Source organism: Microdochium trichocladiopsis, assembly GCF_020744255.1.
Source record: "Microdochium trichocladiopsis strain MPI-CAGE-CH-0230 chromosome Unknown B0I36scaffold_10, whole genome shotgun sequence".
NCBI classification, from domain to species: Eukaryota; Fungi; Ascomycota; class Sordariomycetes; order Xylariales; family Microdochiaceae; genus Microdochium; species Microdochium trichocladiopsis.
In genome coordinates this window covers 2,064,700-2,081,171 of record NW_025763553.1, presented here as the reverse complement: position 1 = coordinate 2,081,171, position 16,472 = coordinate 2,064,700, and the positions used below count along the sequence as shown (strand labels likewise).

Here is a 16,472-nt window from a genome sequence, read left to right as displayed (position 1 = left end):
CGGGCCAACAAACACTAAGAATAATGATGATACTCATTTAATCCAAGCCTCTTTTTGCCCACGCGCACTATCCGGGTCCTACTGGGGCTGAACCCGCTTGCCTCCTGATGTTTTGACGGAGCACGTCGGAAATATAGCCACGCAGGCAGTTTATCCTGTGTGAAACCGCGCATCAGACCGCCCCGTGGATGCTGGCGGCGCTAGCAGAGTGTGTTGGAATAACCTGGGTGCCAGATTTATGCCGGAGGGGCCTTGAAGTAACCACAAGCACTGTTGGACAGGGTGTAACCAGCACCGTTGCCGGTGATGAAGACGGCCGGGTTGCTGCTCTGGCCGTTGCAGGTGCGGGCGGAGTTACGCAGCAGCACACAGCGGCTGGGAGCGAGAAAGGCAGTGCCGGTGCAGCCGGACGTGTTCAGGCACAGGACGCAGCAGTCATAGGCGGAGGCGGCTTGGGCGTTGTCGTAGATGCTGCCGCCGCCGACGTTACCGTTGTTGTTGTTGTAGGCGTTGACGATGGACATTCCCTGATAGCTGGAGAGGAGGTTGTTGGCGGCGCAGGCAGCGTAGGCGACGGCTGAGGCGGTAGCCGTCTCGGTTTGGGTCTCGGTGACTGTGGTGGACTGGGTCGAGGTGGTGGTGACGGTGCTGGTGGTCGTCTCAGTGAGGGTCTCGGTGACCTCAGCCTGGGGCACCTCAGTCGAGGTGCTGGTGATGGTCTCTGTGGACGTGGCGGTGACGGGAGCGGGCGTGACAGTGGTGCTGCTCGTCGTGGTCTCGGTGAGGGTCTGCTGCTCCGTCACGGTCTCGGTGCACTGCACGCTCTGGGGGTACTGGGAGGGGACTGGCTGGACACCACAGTCCTCGGACGACGTGCTGGTCGTCTGATATGGCGCAGCCGTGCTGCTGGTGGTGGACACTTTGGGCTTGCAGCGCGGGTGGCCGACGTGGCGCCTCTTCTGCGCAGGGTAGCCCGCCAGGGTATCGGCGATGGGCAGGAAGCTGGTTGGCGCAGGCACTGTGCTGGTCGATGTCGTCGTCGTCGTCTCGGTGACAGATTCTGTCAGAGTCTCGGTCTGCACGACAGTCTCGGTGCTCGTCTCTGTAGGTTACGGGCTCCTGTTAGCACCACGCACGTGGCAATACATCCATGTATGCATATGTCGAGCAGTCATACCCGTCTCGGTGCTCGTCGAGGTGTAGGTGCTGGTGACCGTGTCCTCGGTCTGGGTCACGGTGACCTGCTCCGTCTCTGTCACAGTCTCGGTGGTCGGCGCCGTCGTGATGGTGTCCGTCACCGCCGTTGTTGTCGTGGCGTCACCGAGCGTCAGCGTCGTCGTCGACGAGACAGTCGCCACGGCGGAGACTGGGCTTGGCCCAATCGCCGTGACACAGTGGACCTCGGTGCTGACAATGTCGGCCGTGACGCAGGCGGCGCCTCCAAGGAGGACAACGTACCGGGCAGAGCGCATGTTGAAGGTTACGTCAGAGGACCAAATGAGTGTGATGTGAAATGTCGTCGGCGGCAGTCTCTCAGTTCAGGGGGACGTCTCGGGCATATTTATTCATCCTGGCTACACCATCGAGCCGGGATCCCCGATGGACGCGCCATTCCGGACAAGAAGCTCCTGATCCATCCTCTTCCTGGTTAGTTTTTTGGTTTCTCTGGGTGGATTGGGTGTGCAGTGATGCTCCACGTAGGACAGGGTTTGCTTCAGATCTCGGGTATCTGACCCACGCGGGCGGATCCGGGGATTCGGGCTCCAGGTTTGACACTATTGAGACGCTAGCGGTCGTGGAGATGAGGAAACCCACCCAGCACACTGAGCAGCGAGATTTGGCCCCGCCGCATCGGACCCAGTCTACAACCTAATCGACATTCACCAAATTAGGACCGTCGAGGCGTGAGTCGTGGCGCCTCGGCCAGAATGAGTGACAAAGAATAATGTACCCGGAACGGCTGGTCCATGTAATCATAGTGCATATCATACGCGCGTCCTGGACTTGGCTTATGACCTAAGCTTTTGTGAATGTTTGATACAACAGCCGTTACTAACAGTAGCTTCTTTTATTTTTCTGTAGAACTGAGCATGCAGCTCAACGTGCTCCAATCAATGTGAACTTGCGAAACCGACTACCCTCATTTCCCTTTCGTCGTGCTTGCGCGTCCAGAATCTGTTGCCTGAATTCCTGGTCCGTCACTTGATCTATGTCTATGACTTCTGGCCATTTAAACAAGCACTTACGCAGGTATTCGCCATTAAAGAGGTATTCACCATTATTCCGAACGGCATAGTCGATAGCTGAGTATCCTTGGCCGTCTCGCAGGTGCAGATCTACTGCATCAACCTATACTTCCAGCAGGGCGGCCAGGAACTCGTCGCCGTCCTCGATTGCCGCGTTGATCGCGGCACTGCGTTCGTGCTCTGTCTTGCGTTGATGTCGATCACGCTGGGCGCCGCCGCTGCGCGTAATGCGTGGAGAGTGTGCACGAGGGGCGTGAACTGATACAACCCCGATCGTCCTGCCTAGCGCTGCCCAAGAGCCAGCATGACCTTCAATGGAGTCTGCACGGCAAGAGAGAGATCCAGGCCTGGGCTCCCGAGAATGGCTTCCGGGCCAGCCCAGGCCGAAATTCCTAATTCGATCGCAAACATTAGTGGCGTGAGGCCGTGGATATCGACGCGGTTGATATCAACTTCTGGATGGGAAAGAATCAATGGTATTCGGTTTTGTGGATCTGCATGCTTGGTTGCATAGAACAATGGTGTGCGTCCTTCATTGTCCGGTCTGTCAACAAGACTCGCGTCTATATGCTCGAGAAGCAACTCAAAGGCGCCCTCCCACCCAGGCGGAGCGCTGTAGGACAGTGCACTACGGCCATACCTGTCAATGATGTTTGGATCAGCCTTCGCCGTCAAAAACAACGCTTCGATGACAAAAAGGTTGCGTGCCACGTCACAGGCCCAAGACAGAGGCGTCCTGCCACTATAATCTGCGAGATTGGTGTCTAGTCCATGCCCGGATCCAAGCAGAGTAGTAGTACCGTGTATGCGAAAGTCGTCCATCTCATTGCTGACAAGATATGACAAAGGGGTCTGCCCCGCATCACAAACGCAGTCCACCTCAATCTGAGGATGATTCAGCACAAATTTGAGGCACTCTACTGTGACGCCTCCGGCCATGGCGCACGAGAGCCATGTGCGACCTTCACGAAACCTGAAGTTGATGTCCAAGAAGTCCAAATCCAGGAAAGCCTGGAGTTTCGCGACTGCATCCGGATGCTGCTGAATGCCGATGGTGTGATAGAACGCCTCGTGGATGATCTGATGGGCCATTGCAGGCTCCCAGGACTCCTCGATCACTTGCGCTATCAAGAACTGCACAGTCGAAATGCTGCCTTTACCGATGCTTCCCTGTAGTGCGACCTGATGACCCTCGCATGCGATGTTTTCAGACCTCACTTGGTCCAGAAGCAGCTCGAGGGGTTCAAGATAATCATGCGAATCCTCCCCAATAAAGATTCGTTGCTGCATTCCGAAACATCTTGAAGAATACGTTCTGTTCAGAAAGGAGAAAATTTGGGCCAAGGACTCTTTTCTAGGGTATCCGCCATATCGCCAAAGTCCAGGTCGTACTTCGAGACCAGTTTCTCTCTGATATTGGGGTCGTCCAGTAGACCACGGATGTTGTCTTGGAGCAGGCGGAAGATGTCTAGCCGCACGCTCGGTAACTGACCGACAAGCAGCTCCACCATTTCGACATTGGTCCACTCCACTGCTGCCATCATGGCGTGGTTGATAATGCTGCCGTTAGGGGTATGTCTCTCCAGCAAGACATTGACCATTGTAAAATGGTTGCAACGTACTACAAACACCAGAGGGTGGTGGTGGAACCAAGGGAAGAAATGAAGGACCAGTAGGGAGTTGCACGACACTTCTCCACCAACTTCATGGCCGTCTTCAATGAGACCAGCCACATATGCCTCGAGACCCCAACGAGCTGCAACCGTGACAGGCCCAGGGTTGCGCAGCCCAGGGTTGCGCAGCTGAAGCTTCCTCAACGTAAAAGTAACGGCTGATTTCAGTCTCTGCTGCCCAAGCTTCGTCCTGGTCCCAGTAAATGGACACAGCTCGGTCGTTATTGAGGAAATGCATTGCGAAATGTTCTGTGGTTAACCGTAGTGATTTCAAGTGAACCGCCCAGTGCTCTTTAGCGTACAGAAGAAAGGCCCATTGGACAAGCTCGTCCAGAAGTTCTTTGACCTTGAGAGCACTGTTTTTATCTGTGGTGCCGACTTTCAAACGCTCAAGCCATGTTTCGTGCAACAATATGACGTCGTTGTGGAGCTCGGGGATCAATGGGTAAGTCAAACATGCATTCGTGATTACGCGCTCGCAGTCGGGGATCCAGTTTCCAAGTCGCTGCGAGAGATATTCTTGTGCTGCATAGTGGGCAAGTCGGATGATGTTGGTTTCGGCGTCTATAGTGGCAAGTCCTAGACAGACGATGAGCATGATCTTGAGATTTGGGATGTTTCTTCTAGGGTCTTTAAAAAACGCTGGGTCTGATTGCAACTGCGTTCTGAAGCTCGACCACAGAGAGGGGCCGCCGACTGCAGACAATCCAGGCAATAATGGAGCGAGCAAGCTCTCTGTGTCTTGGCCTCTGTGCCTCGATGCGCTGAATCGTGGCTTCATATGTGCGATTGATAGCGTCCTCGCCAGTGGATATTTCCCCGAGGATTGTTTCGACTTCATCGACAGCGAACGCGTCAACGAGTCACTCGGCGTGGAAAGCAGCAAGTAGAAACCTACCCCGGTTACCGAAGTCAGTGAATTGCCGCCTAGCAAGTTCATGGCAGAAGTGAGGAATGTACATTCCATCTGCAGCATCGATCATGCGCTTGATAATCTTTTGCTGAAATATCTCTGAAACCTCGACTTCATCGCCAACCTCCGGGAGGCAGTCCAGGTCTGCCACACGTGTCTTGAGATAAATCCCAGGGCCATGCTCTGCAGAGTATATTTCTGTGACAAAGGTAGCAGGTAGTTCCGTATTCGGTCGTGCTGTCGCCAGTATTCGCACTTGGTTTTCGTTTCCAGCTTGTTGTAGCTTCCACACGCTGTTCAGTAAACTCTTGCGACCATTTGGCTCGTCCTTGTTCGAAACTTCGTCCAATGCGTCAAGTGCAATGAAGACGACGCCTGAATCCTGAATCGTCCCTGAGAGAAGGTCTAGTATGGCATCGACGTTGCGGTCCAGCCCTTCGTGCTTTTCGTGAGACGTGATGAGCCTCTTGTCGAGGACAGCCTTTTGGTAAGTAAATTGCCAAAGGGTTGAGAATAGAACTCAAAGAAGCCCCTGCTCTCTTTGATACTTGTAGTTGAAATATGCAACGGCCAAGTAGCCTTCGGGCTGGGGCAGGCGAGACTGAAGAAAGTTGATCACCATGGACGCCATGATCGTCTTACCAGCACCGGGGATTCCTGGGCAGTAAAGCAAGGGAGTCTCTCCAGCAACCCATTGCTGAAAGGAATCTGATTCGATGAACCATTTCCATGTCCCTGGTGCTCGGCTATAGTAGCCAGCTTGCACTACCTCATAATGGTTGGCACGCTTCTCTACCCAGTCTAGAATGTTCTTGCGCTCCTGCTTTTCGTGCTCTGTGAGCTGTCTCTTGATTATCGTTTTAGTATCGAGCTTTATATCCTGCACTGCCTTTCCAAGGGAGGTCGTCCACGCCCTGTCCGTTTGGTCAGCCAACTACTTCTGGAGGTTGGACTTGGGAAACTCACAATGATTCGCTAGAGATACATAACTCTATCATGCCCGTGATCCGCCCCAGTCTCTGAAACGAGCTCTCCAGATCTGCCTTGGTGAATTTCCACTTTGCCGCCTGCTGGAGCTTTTGGAAGTGTTTCCCCTGATCCCTTGGACTAAGCTTGGCCTGAATCTCCTCTAGACAGGCCTTCAACTGTCCCAGCACACTGTCCGATTGAACGGCGCAACTGAAGTTCGTCAACCAAACTAGGTCATTCTCGGATGCGGCATCTTGCAGACGTCCGAGCTGGTCCTTGAGGCGCCAGAGAACCAAGTATGAAGATTGCCCGTCCAGCAGGAAGTCCTGACGGGCAGCCGGCGCATCCTTGAGCTCTTGAAGAAAGGTGATGATCTTCTGCCCCGTGTCGATCAGCGTGATAATGTTGACGGACAGACTGAGAGGATCCATGGTGCCGAGGTTGGGGAAGGTTTAGCCCGATCGTAGTAGTCTGAAAGTGCAAAGTCACATGGCGGACCGCCCGCTCGGGAGACAAAATGGGGGGCCTGTTGGATCCGGGTACCATTCCCGCCGCATGGCGCAGCCTCGCTTCGCCACTTTGTAAAATTGGGCCGTCTTTTGTTGAAAGCCTGGCTCTGCTCTGGTATGACTTCTGACTAATGAAGCGCCAGAAATCCTGAACTCTTTAGCTGAACCACAAAATTGATGACGGAGACGCCGTGGACAACCTCAGGATTGCTGCGAAGCATGATGCTGTACATTTAAGGCACCAACGGAATGAGTGTTCCCAATCGTGGTTGGAAGTAAATATTGCTTTGCATCCCGCAAAGTCGTAAGGGCGGTCAGTTTTATGAGATACAAGACTATGTTGAGCAAAGACGCTGCACCTCAGATGATCTACCTCAAACTCATTAGGTTATGTGTTATGCTAATAGGTGGTGGTTTGGCTGAAAACCTTACAATCGAGCATGTCACCTAGTGCAACTCATGAAAGCGAAGTATTGCTTAGGCTTCACCTACCAATCAGAAAGAAAAACCCCCAAACGTCCCGTTTATACGGATTGATCCCTGGAAGCCGGATCGTGGCAGCCAAATGTCTCCTGTTACATTATGAAGGGACCATTGCCGATAACAACTAAGATTAGGTTGCAGTTGTGGCCTTATCACAAGCCAAAATAAGCAAAGCGAGGAACGGTGCCGCGCATCTCACCGGATTCATGAGGATAAGACGCTACAGAAGGTGTCCAATGGCCGCTATTGGAGACGCCTTGACGCTATCATTTACGAGCACATTCCAGGAGCCCCTTAGCGCTTAGCGACCCAGCCCGTGCGACTTCCCTCCGCCATTCTGTCGCACTACCTACTCCAAATCATTCTTTCATCATAGCTAAATGACACCTTGAATACTTTTCTTCGCGACTTTCCAGCCATTTAAGCGCAGCCTGGGAGATATGCTAGCATATAAGCAGACGTGCTTCCTCTCTTCTCCTATGTCAAGTCGGTTTCATGGTGCATTGGCCATATACTAGAGCGGCAGCCCAACGCCACCTAGGGCCCCGAAATACAAAGTATTCGCTACTCACAAAGCACGAGGTCACTGGGATGGGCGAGGTTCAAGACAAGTATGCTGGACATCACCGTCATCCATCCCCGGTGGTATAGGGAAACTATGCTTGATTGCTACATGAAACTGTGAATCATAGCAGAGCTCGGCATGATTCATCAGAAGCATGTGATGACGTGTCATTCCTGTAGCGCAAGTCGTGCCAGCGAGACACGGAACGCATAGGACGCCCGAAGCGGTGGGCTACATTGCTGGCTCCCAGCATCCAACGATGCCCATGGCAACAGCAGATGTGGGTGTCCAAGCAAGTCCGACCGCGTCTTTGCATTTAGCTTCGCCACAGATCGTGAAGGCGGGTCTAGTAGCCAGAGATGGCTTGTGTGAGACGATCGAATCCGGAGGGTTTACGTCTTGCTCTGTTTGACTCCTCTGTTCTCGCCCTGTGGTACGGGATGCGGGCGCCCTCCGCGCAGGACTACTTTCATGGGTGCCGTATTGCTCATTAAAGTCCTCTGGTCCCAAGAACAGTGAGGTGGCGCCACTTGGGGGGCACACCGCACGAGAGTCGATGACACCCATTAGAAGTGGATTGACGAGGAGGGCCATGTTCACCCGATGGCCGCGCCAGGAGTGGCTCTAGCGAGCTGTCCATTGTCAGATAGAGTTCAGTCACTGGGAGGGCCAACTCTGAATGTAATGGTGACAGCCCTGCCACCCACCACGCTGGAACTTACCGCTGGCGGTGGGTGGTGATGTGTGATTCCCATGGTCCACGCGGAGCTATCCAGAGTCGGGCGTGACGCGGCCATGGCAAAACTGCTGGTGCCTCAACCGGTATAGCTTGTGTGGTCCAGGTCCGGCAGGTTCCGGGTGGGGCGATTGTCATCCCAGGGCAAGGCAAGCCAAGTCTTGGCCAAACCAAAACCGAAACACTGGGACGTGGACCGCTGAAGCGAGGATGCCAAGCTAGAGCCGCGTTGATCAGACCAATACTGCCCATGCTCTGAGCACTGCAACCCTGTCTGCGATGCCAACCTCGTCAGCGACTTGGGTGGTATCTAGCCCATATTGAGCAGCTCCATCCAAGATGAGCCAGTGAAGACGCCTATCGGTTCTGCTCGAAAAGGGCTCACGCACAAGAGCCTGTCAACGTGTGCGACCACATCAGCACTGCGGAGCGGGCCCCGGGTTCTAGACTGGTCGGTGTCTTGGGTACACCCTGCCAATGCAGTGGTGGCTTAGTGGTGTGACATTGGCTTGGTCTGGCCACCACATGTCTCAGATGCCACAAAACCGTACTCGAGCGCGGAGTATTTCTTGCGGCACGGCAAAGACACGCGTGACTGGAATTTTTAAGGTTGGCCCCAGACCTTGGTGATTTATGCCCCGTGCCACAACGCCAACATCTTGACATCACGAAGCTTGTCGTCCCCCCTTCACCATCACCGCGTCTAGCTTGCACTGTCATCCCACGACCCGAACGCGTCAACATGTCCCATACTACTCCTCAAAAGGCAGTGCGCACTTCTTTGTGCCACAGAGCACAACGGCAAAAGCGGTCGCCACAATAACCTTGGCCGGCCGGATCAGTGCTAGTCGACTGCGGCATGTCCCCCACCTCCCCTTCCTAAAGCAACCTACGAGATTTTCATTGCTCCAAACTTTACGTATCGGGAGCATGCGGCCTTACAGGGTGGCCGAAACGCAAGGACCTCAGCTAGGTAACATCATTGTTATGATCGTTATCTGAGGCCGGTGCCATGGACTGCTCCTGGTGCTTGGGGCAGCATGACGGGAGAAGAGGCCCGTCGACCCTCATCAACCAAGCACGACAGAATATAAGCATATTCTCTCCTCCCTAAGTCAGTTATCGCTGAGGTTCAGGCTTATTGACAGCCTTCTATGTTACCATACTTCAACACCACCTACCAAACCACTCGGCAGGATGAGGCTCCTCAACCCTCTTCTGCTTATAACTGTAGCAGCAAGTGACGTGCTAGCAAACGGTGGCTGTGCTAGTGTTCCAGATTTGGTCGCAGGCCAAAAGAGAGTCGACAGTACCATCACCAATGCTTTCGACATCGTCAATAGTATTGGTAGCAATCCTCGAAATCTACCCAAGACCATCCCAGTATGTCTAAAAACCTCTCCCAATTAATCGGTGTAAATTAGTTGGGCTACTTTGCTAATACGGAACCCTCCCTTTTCACGGAAAACAGAAGATTAGGGCAAGCGTTAATGGCATCACGACTGCCGTCGCTACTGTGCCCGTTCCGGACATCGGTAGTCTGCTTGATCTCTCCGTCGACGACAAAGACGCCGTCTGCCTCATAACTATTCAGGTCAACTACTCTCTGGACCAGCTCGTATCAGCCGTGGAATCTCTCGTAGCTCGGGCTCCAGTCGTTCGTGGCCCGGTGAGCGAGGTGTTACAAGTCGCACAGGATGCCGTGTTGAACCTAGCCGGCACAATAACAGCCGCAGGCTTGGACTGTGATAGCCATCCAACATCCTCAACAGTCCGTCGCCTTGGCGTCCGTCAGATAGGTCTCCCTGGTCTCCCTACTACGACAAGGCCCATTTCTCTCGGCATTTCTCTCGGCATAAGCCCAGTAGTCAGTGGCGTGACTAGTCTCGTTTCTTCAATACTGGGAGTTCCTGGTGCTGCCACCTCGACAATTGGCGCTCCTGTCATCGCCTCTACCACGATTGGCGTTCCTGTCATCAACTCTGCGTCAATTGCCGTTCCTGGTGTAACGACCTCGACAATTGGCCTCCCTGGCCTCCCTACTACGACAACACCTATTTCTGTCGGCATTTCTCTCGGCGCAAGCTCAGTAGTCAGCGGCCTGACTAGCCTCGTTTCTTCAATATTGGGCGTTCCCGGCGTAGCGACCTCGACAATTGGCATACCTGGAGTAACCACCGCGACAGTGAGCATTCCTGGTATCGCTACTTCCGTGATTGATGGACTTCCTGGTACTGTCACCTCAATCATTGGTGGCGCCAGTTCCACGATCGGCGCTCCTGGCGGAGTCTCTTTGTCGGTTGGAATCGGCCTTTCTGGTATAGCTACCACAACTATCGGTGTTCCCGGTGGTGCGTCATCCGCAATTGCTGGCCTTCCGGGGAGCGTCACGTCAATCGTTGGTGGCGTCACTTCGTCAGTGAACCTTCCTGGGGGGATATCTTCCATACCCATCGACCTTCCCGGCACTATATCCTCTATCATTAACGAGCTTCCCGGCGATGTCACATCTATAGTTGGTGGTGTCACTTCAACTATTGACCTTCCCGGCGACGTCACGTCAGCAATTGGCAGCGTCACATCCATCATTGGTGGCATCGCTTCGTCAGCGAACGTTCCTACTGGCGTATCTTCAATTCTCAACGACCTTCCTGGCACCGTATCTTCTATTATTAACGACCTTCCCGGCGACGTCACGTCCGTGATCGGTGGCCTCACCACGACAATTGACCTTCCTGAAAGCCTGACATCGGTGATTGGAGGCATTACTACAACAATTGACCTTCCAGGAGACGTCACATCGGTCATCGGTGGCATCACTACCACACTTGACCTGCCTGACAGCTTAACGTCAGTGATTGGCGGCATAACCACGACGATTGACTTGCCTGGAGACGTCACGTCGGTAGTTGGTGGCATTACTACCACGCTTGACCTTCCTGACAGCTTAACGTCAGTGATTGGCGGCATAACCACGACGATTGACTTGCCTGGAGACGTCACGTCGGTAGTTGGTGGCATTACTACCACGCTTGACCTTCCTGACAGCTTAACGTCAGTGATTGGCGGCATAACCACGACGATTGACTTGCCTGGAGACGTCACGTCGGTAGTTGGTGGCATTACTACCACGCTTGACCTTCCTGACAGCTTAACGTCAGTGATTGGCGGCATAACCACAACGATCGACCTACCTGGAGACGTTACGTCAGTAATCGGTGGCATTACTACTACGCTTAACCTTCCTGAAAGCCTCACATCGGTGATTGGCGGTATCACTACAACCATTGACCTTCCCGGAGACGTCACGTCGGTAATTGGTGGCATCACTACCACACTTGACCTTCCTAGCGATGTCACCTCAATAGTCCCTGGGCTTCCTGGCACCATATCTTCCATAATTGATGGCCTTCCCGGCAGCATCACGTCGGTAATCGGTGGCTTAACTACGACGATTGAGCTTCCTGGAAGCATTTCTTCCATCATCGACGACCTTCCCGGCAGTCTTACGTCGGTGATTGGAGGCATTACTACAACGATTGAGCTTCCTGGCGATGTCACGTCGATCATTGACGGCCTGACCACAACAGTTGATCTTCCTGGAGGCGTGTCTTCTATCATCGAAGATATCTCCAGTGGCATTTCCTCGATTCTGAACTTACCAACGGGCATTTCCTCGATCATTGACGACCTGCCAACTTCTCTCACTTCAATTATCGTTCTTCCTACTAGCGTTACATCAATAGTCGATAACCTTCCTACTGAGGCAACCTCTATTATCGACAATCTACCGACTGAGCTTTCATCAATTATCGTTCTTCCTACTAGCGTGAGTTCGCTAATTGATAACCTTCCCACTGACGTTACCTCTATTATTAGTGAGCTACCTAGTATCACCTCAATTGTCGATAACTTACCGACCACGATCTCCTCAATTATCGTCGTTCCCACTGACGTTACTTCTATTATCGATGACCTACCTATAATTTCCTCGATTACCGACATACCTGCAAGTATCTCATCACTTGTAGACGACCTTCCCACTGGCCTCAGTTCCGTTGTCGACGATCTTCCTAGTGTCTCTTCCATTATCGACCTCCCAACTGACATTACTTCGATTATCGACAATCTCCCCACTGGGGTCAGTTCAATCATAGACAATCTCCCCACTGGGGTAAGTGGGGTTACATCGATCATCGATAATCTCCCGACTGGCATTTCTTCCATCATCGATTTGCCAGCTTCTTCAATCATCGACAACCTCCCCACTGGCGTGACTTCAATCATCGACGGCCTTCCCACTGGAGTTACTGGCGCAACTTCACTTATTGATAGTCTTCCCACTGGCGTCACGTCAATCATCGACTTGCCAACTTCTTCGATCATTGATAATCTGCCCACCGGAGTCACTTCAATTGTCGATGACCTCCCAACAGGCTTCACCTCCATCATCGACGGCCTCACTAGTGTTATGACTTCAATTGTTGATGACCTCCCTACCGGTGTCACTGGCATCACTTCAATCATAGACAATCTTCCCACTGACGTCACATCCATCATTGATGGCCTTCCCACTGGCATCAGTTCAATTATCGATAATTTACCAACTGGCGTCACGTCAATTATCGACGACATACCTACAGGCGTCACTTCCATCATCGGTGACCTGCCAACTGAAGTTACGACAATTATCGGTGGTGTCACCTCAATCATCGACAACCTCCCCACTGATGCCACGTCAATAATTGATGGGGTCCCAACAGGCCTCACCTCCGCTATCGACGACCTGCCGACTGGCCTTACCTCGGTTATTGATGGCCTTCCTACAGGGCTCACCTCGATTATTGACGGATTGCCAACAGGTGTTAGCTCCATCGTCGATGGGCTCCCCACTGATGTCACGTCAATTATTGATGAGCTCCCTACAGGGATCACCTCCATTATCGACGAATTGCCAACAGGTGTCACGTCAATCATCGATGGGCTCCCAACCGGCCTCACTTCCATCATTGATAACCTACCAACGGGTGCCACGTCAATCATTGATAACCTGCCAACAGGATTAACTTCCATTGTCGACGAACTGCCAACAGGCCTAACCTCGATTATCGACGACCTGCCGACTGGCGTGACCTCAATTATCGACAACCTACCAACAGGCCTGACCTCGATTCTGCCAACTGACCTGAGCTCAATTATCGATGAATTACCAACAGGTGTAACATCAATCATTGATAACCTGCCAACAGGCTTAACTTCCATTATCGGCGAACTGCCCACAGGCCTAACCTCGATTATCGATGAATTACCAACCGGTGTCACGTCAATCATTGATAACCTGCCAACAGGCCTGACCTCAATTATCGACAACCTACCGACCGGCCTGACCTCGATTCTGCCAACTGGCCTAAGCTCAATCTTACCAATCGGTGTAACCTCGATCATCGATGACCTGCCAACGGGCGTGACCTCAATCCTGCCAACAGGCCAAACTTCAATTATCGACAATCTCCCAACAGGCTTAACTTCAATCATTGAAGATTTACCTACAGGCCTGACTTCAATCATCGGCGAGCTGCCGACTGGCGTGACTTCGATTATCGATGAATTGCCTACAGGTGTTACGTCAATCATCAATGGCCTGCCAACAAGTCTCACTCCCATTATTGACGACCTGCCGACTGGCTTTACTTCCATCATCAGTAACATTCCGAGTTCGTCAATTCTAGATAACCTCCCAACAGGCCTTACCTCTATTATTGATGCCCTGCCCACCTCTTCGTTATTGGACGACCTCTCTACAGCAGCCACGTCAATCGTCGATAACCTCCCAACAGGCTTGACATCGATCATTGACGACCCGCCGATTAGCATCACTTCGATCGTTGATGATCTACCAACAGGCCTCACTTCAATTATTGGGAACCTGCCAACTTCGTCGATACTGGAAAACCTCCCTACTGGAGCTACGTCAATCATCGACGACATCCCGACTGGCGTGACTTCGATCATTGATGATCTACCAACAGGGTCCACTTCAATCATTGGCACCCTACCAATTTCATCAATACTAGAGAACGCTCCGACTGGCCTGACCTCCATTCTCGATGACCTCCCGACTGGGGTTACTTCGATTCTTGATAATCTCCCAACTTCGTCGGTCATCGATAACTTCCCGACAAGCCTCACTTCAGTGATTGACAACCTTCCCACTGGCGTTACTGGTGTCACTTCACTTGTCGATGACATCCCAACCTCGTCAATACTCGATAGCCTTCCCACAGGCAGTACTTCAATTATTGAAAATCTGCCAACTTCTTCGGTAATTAACAACCTTTCGACCAGCCTCACTTCAATTATTGGTGAACTCACAACCTCGTCAATACTTGATGACCTCCCCACTGGTGTCAGTGGGGTTACTTCGCTTCTCGAAAACCTCCCAACCTCTTCAGTACTCGACAACCTCTCTACTGGTCTTACATCAATCATTGAAAGCTTCCCGACTTCTTCAATCATTAATAACCTCCCCACTGGTCTCTCTTCATTGATCGATACACTCCCTACCACCTTTTCGACAATCTTTTTGCCAACTGGCATTTCTTCAATCCTCAGCGATGGGCTCCCCACCACCTTCTCGACAATCTTCCTGCCGAGTGGCACGTCTTCAATACTGAGTGATGGCTTCTCTACTAGCCTCACTCCAAACATTGACTTGCCGACTGGCACTTCTTCAATAATTGACATCCTTACCACTGGGACGTCTACTGTACTTGGGATTCCCGACGCGTCCTCATCCGTTGGCATCCCAGGGAGTTCTCCGACCGTAGATCTTCCCGATGGTACCTCCTTCACCGGTATCCCCACTAGCGAAGCTGGTCCCGGTATTTCAGCGAGTTTGTCCGTGGGGCTTTCATCGACCGCCAGCCAGGGCAATGGTGCTCCACCTTCTACTGATGTCTCCTCTGGCGGCGTATCATCAACCAGCGGACTTGGCGGTGGTTTCCCTTCGAATGGAATACCTTCAGTACTCAGCTCGACTGGCAATTTCTTGCCGACTGGGTTCCCAGGGCCCGATCTCACGGAGGGTACCCCATCCAGTACTACGTTGCCAACTAGCAGCTTGGGCGGCGCTTTCCCTTCGGATAGCACAGGAGTATCCTCGACACCCAGTGCTACTTCTGGCAATCCCTTGCTTACAACCTCTTCTGCGGAAGCTCCCACGAATGTCGCGCCATCTTTTAGCACCTCACCAACCGGCAGCTCGGCTGGCCTTTTTGCTTCAAACAGCGCAGGAATATCTTCGATCTCCAGTGTTTCTTCAAGTAGTTCCTCACCTACTCGCTCTTCTGGGGCAGATCCCACGAATGGTACGCCATCTGTAAGCGCGTCATCAGCCAGCGGCTCAGGCGGCGCATTCCCTTCGAACAGCGTAGGAGTATCTTCAGTACTTAGCGGATTTACGAGTAATCCCTCGCCCACTAGTATTCCAGGACCAAACCTTACGGATGGCACCCCATCTGGTACTGCGTCACCAACCAGCGGCTCGGGTGGGGCTTTCCCTTCGAACAGCGTAGGAGCATCTTCGACGCTTAGTTCTTCTTCCAGGAACCTCGTGCCTACTGGTGTTCCTACTGGTGTTCCAGGACCAGGTCTTACACAAAGCTCTGCCCCCGGCACCGCATCGCCAACTAGCAGCTCGGGCAGTCTCTTCTCTTCAACTAGAGTAGGAGTGTCTTCGCAACCTAGCGGCTCTGCTGGCAACCCCGTGCCTACTGGTGCTCCAGGTCCGGGCCTCACGGAGAGCGCCCCGCCCAGCGTTGCCCCAACAGGCGTCAGCAGTGGCCAAGTTCAGCCTACAGCTAGTCCTAATCCTAGTTCTGTAAATAGCGGCATACCCGGTGGAGTGGCTCCCACGACCACTCCCCAAGGCGGCGCTTTCCCTCCCACGGGCCCATCTTCGCCGGCTGGGGGAGTACCGACGCGATCGAGCAGTGTACTCATCCAACCTACAGCCATTCCTAACCCTGGCCCTGGAAACGGGGGTGGGAACGGCCAAACCCCTGGGAATGGCCAACCTCCTGGAAATGGTCAACCTCCTGGAAATGGCCAACCTCCTGGGAATGGCGGCAACAATGGGTTCCCAGGACCTGGCGTCGTCCCTGGGAATGGCGGAAACGGGAGCGGAATCCCTGGAAACGGCGACAATGGTGCACTTCCTGGGACTGGTCCCGGAAACGCTGGCTCTTCTCCTGGTGGTGGTGGTCAAGGCTTTGGTGGCGCCGCACCTGGATTGGGTAACGCGCCTGGTAACGGCGCCGGGTCTACAAATGGTGGTGGCGCTGGTCCTGCCGCTGGCAATGGAGCGGGAGGAAACAACG

The 16,472-nt window shown here is 53.1% G+C and overlaps 2 protein-coding genes across 2 annotated transcripts; both read right to left on the bottom strand.

The window, feature by feature from the left end:
- Positions 1-56: 56 nt before the first annotated feature.
- Positions 57-1,472, bottom strand: B0I36DRAFT_435195 (uncharacterized protein; the record flags this gene model as incomplete). The annotated part of the gene is made up of 2 exons (XM_046162750.1): positions 57-1,102; positions 1,178-1,472. The coding sequence occupies 2 exons, from the start codon at positions 1,470-1,472 to the stop codon at positions 237-239; spliced, it is 1,161 nt and encodes a 386-aa protein (XP_046007553.1). The 3' UTR covers positions 57-236.
- Positions 1,473-4,782: 3,310 nt separating this feature from the next.
- Positions 4,783-6,258, bottom strand: B0I36DRAFT_388081 (uncharacterized protein; the record flags this gene model as incomplete). Its single annotated transcript, XM_046161215.1, has 4 exons — positions 5,799-6,258; positions 5,381-5,746; positions 4,880-5,296; positions 4,783-4,813 (listed from the first exon to the last, which is right to left on the bottom strand). Exons 1-4 carry the CDS (start codon positions 6,230-6,232, stop codon positions 4,783-4,785), a joined length of 1,248 nt encoding a protein of 415 aa, XP_046007552.1. The 5' UTR covers positions 6,233-6,258.
- Positions 6,259-16,472: the final 10,214 nt, after the last annotated feature.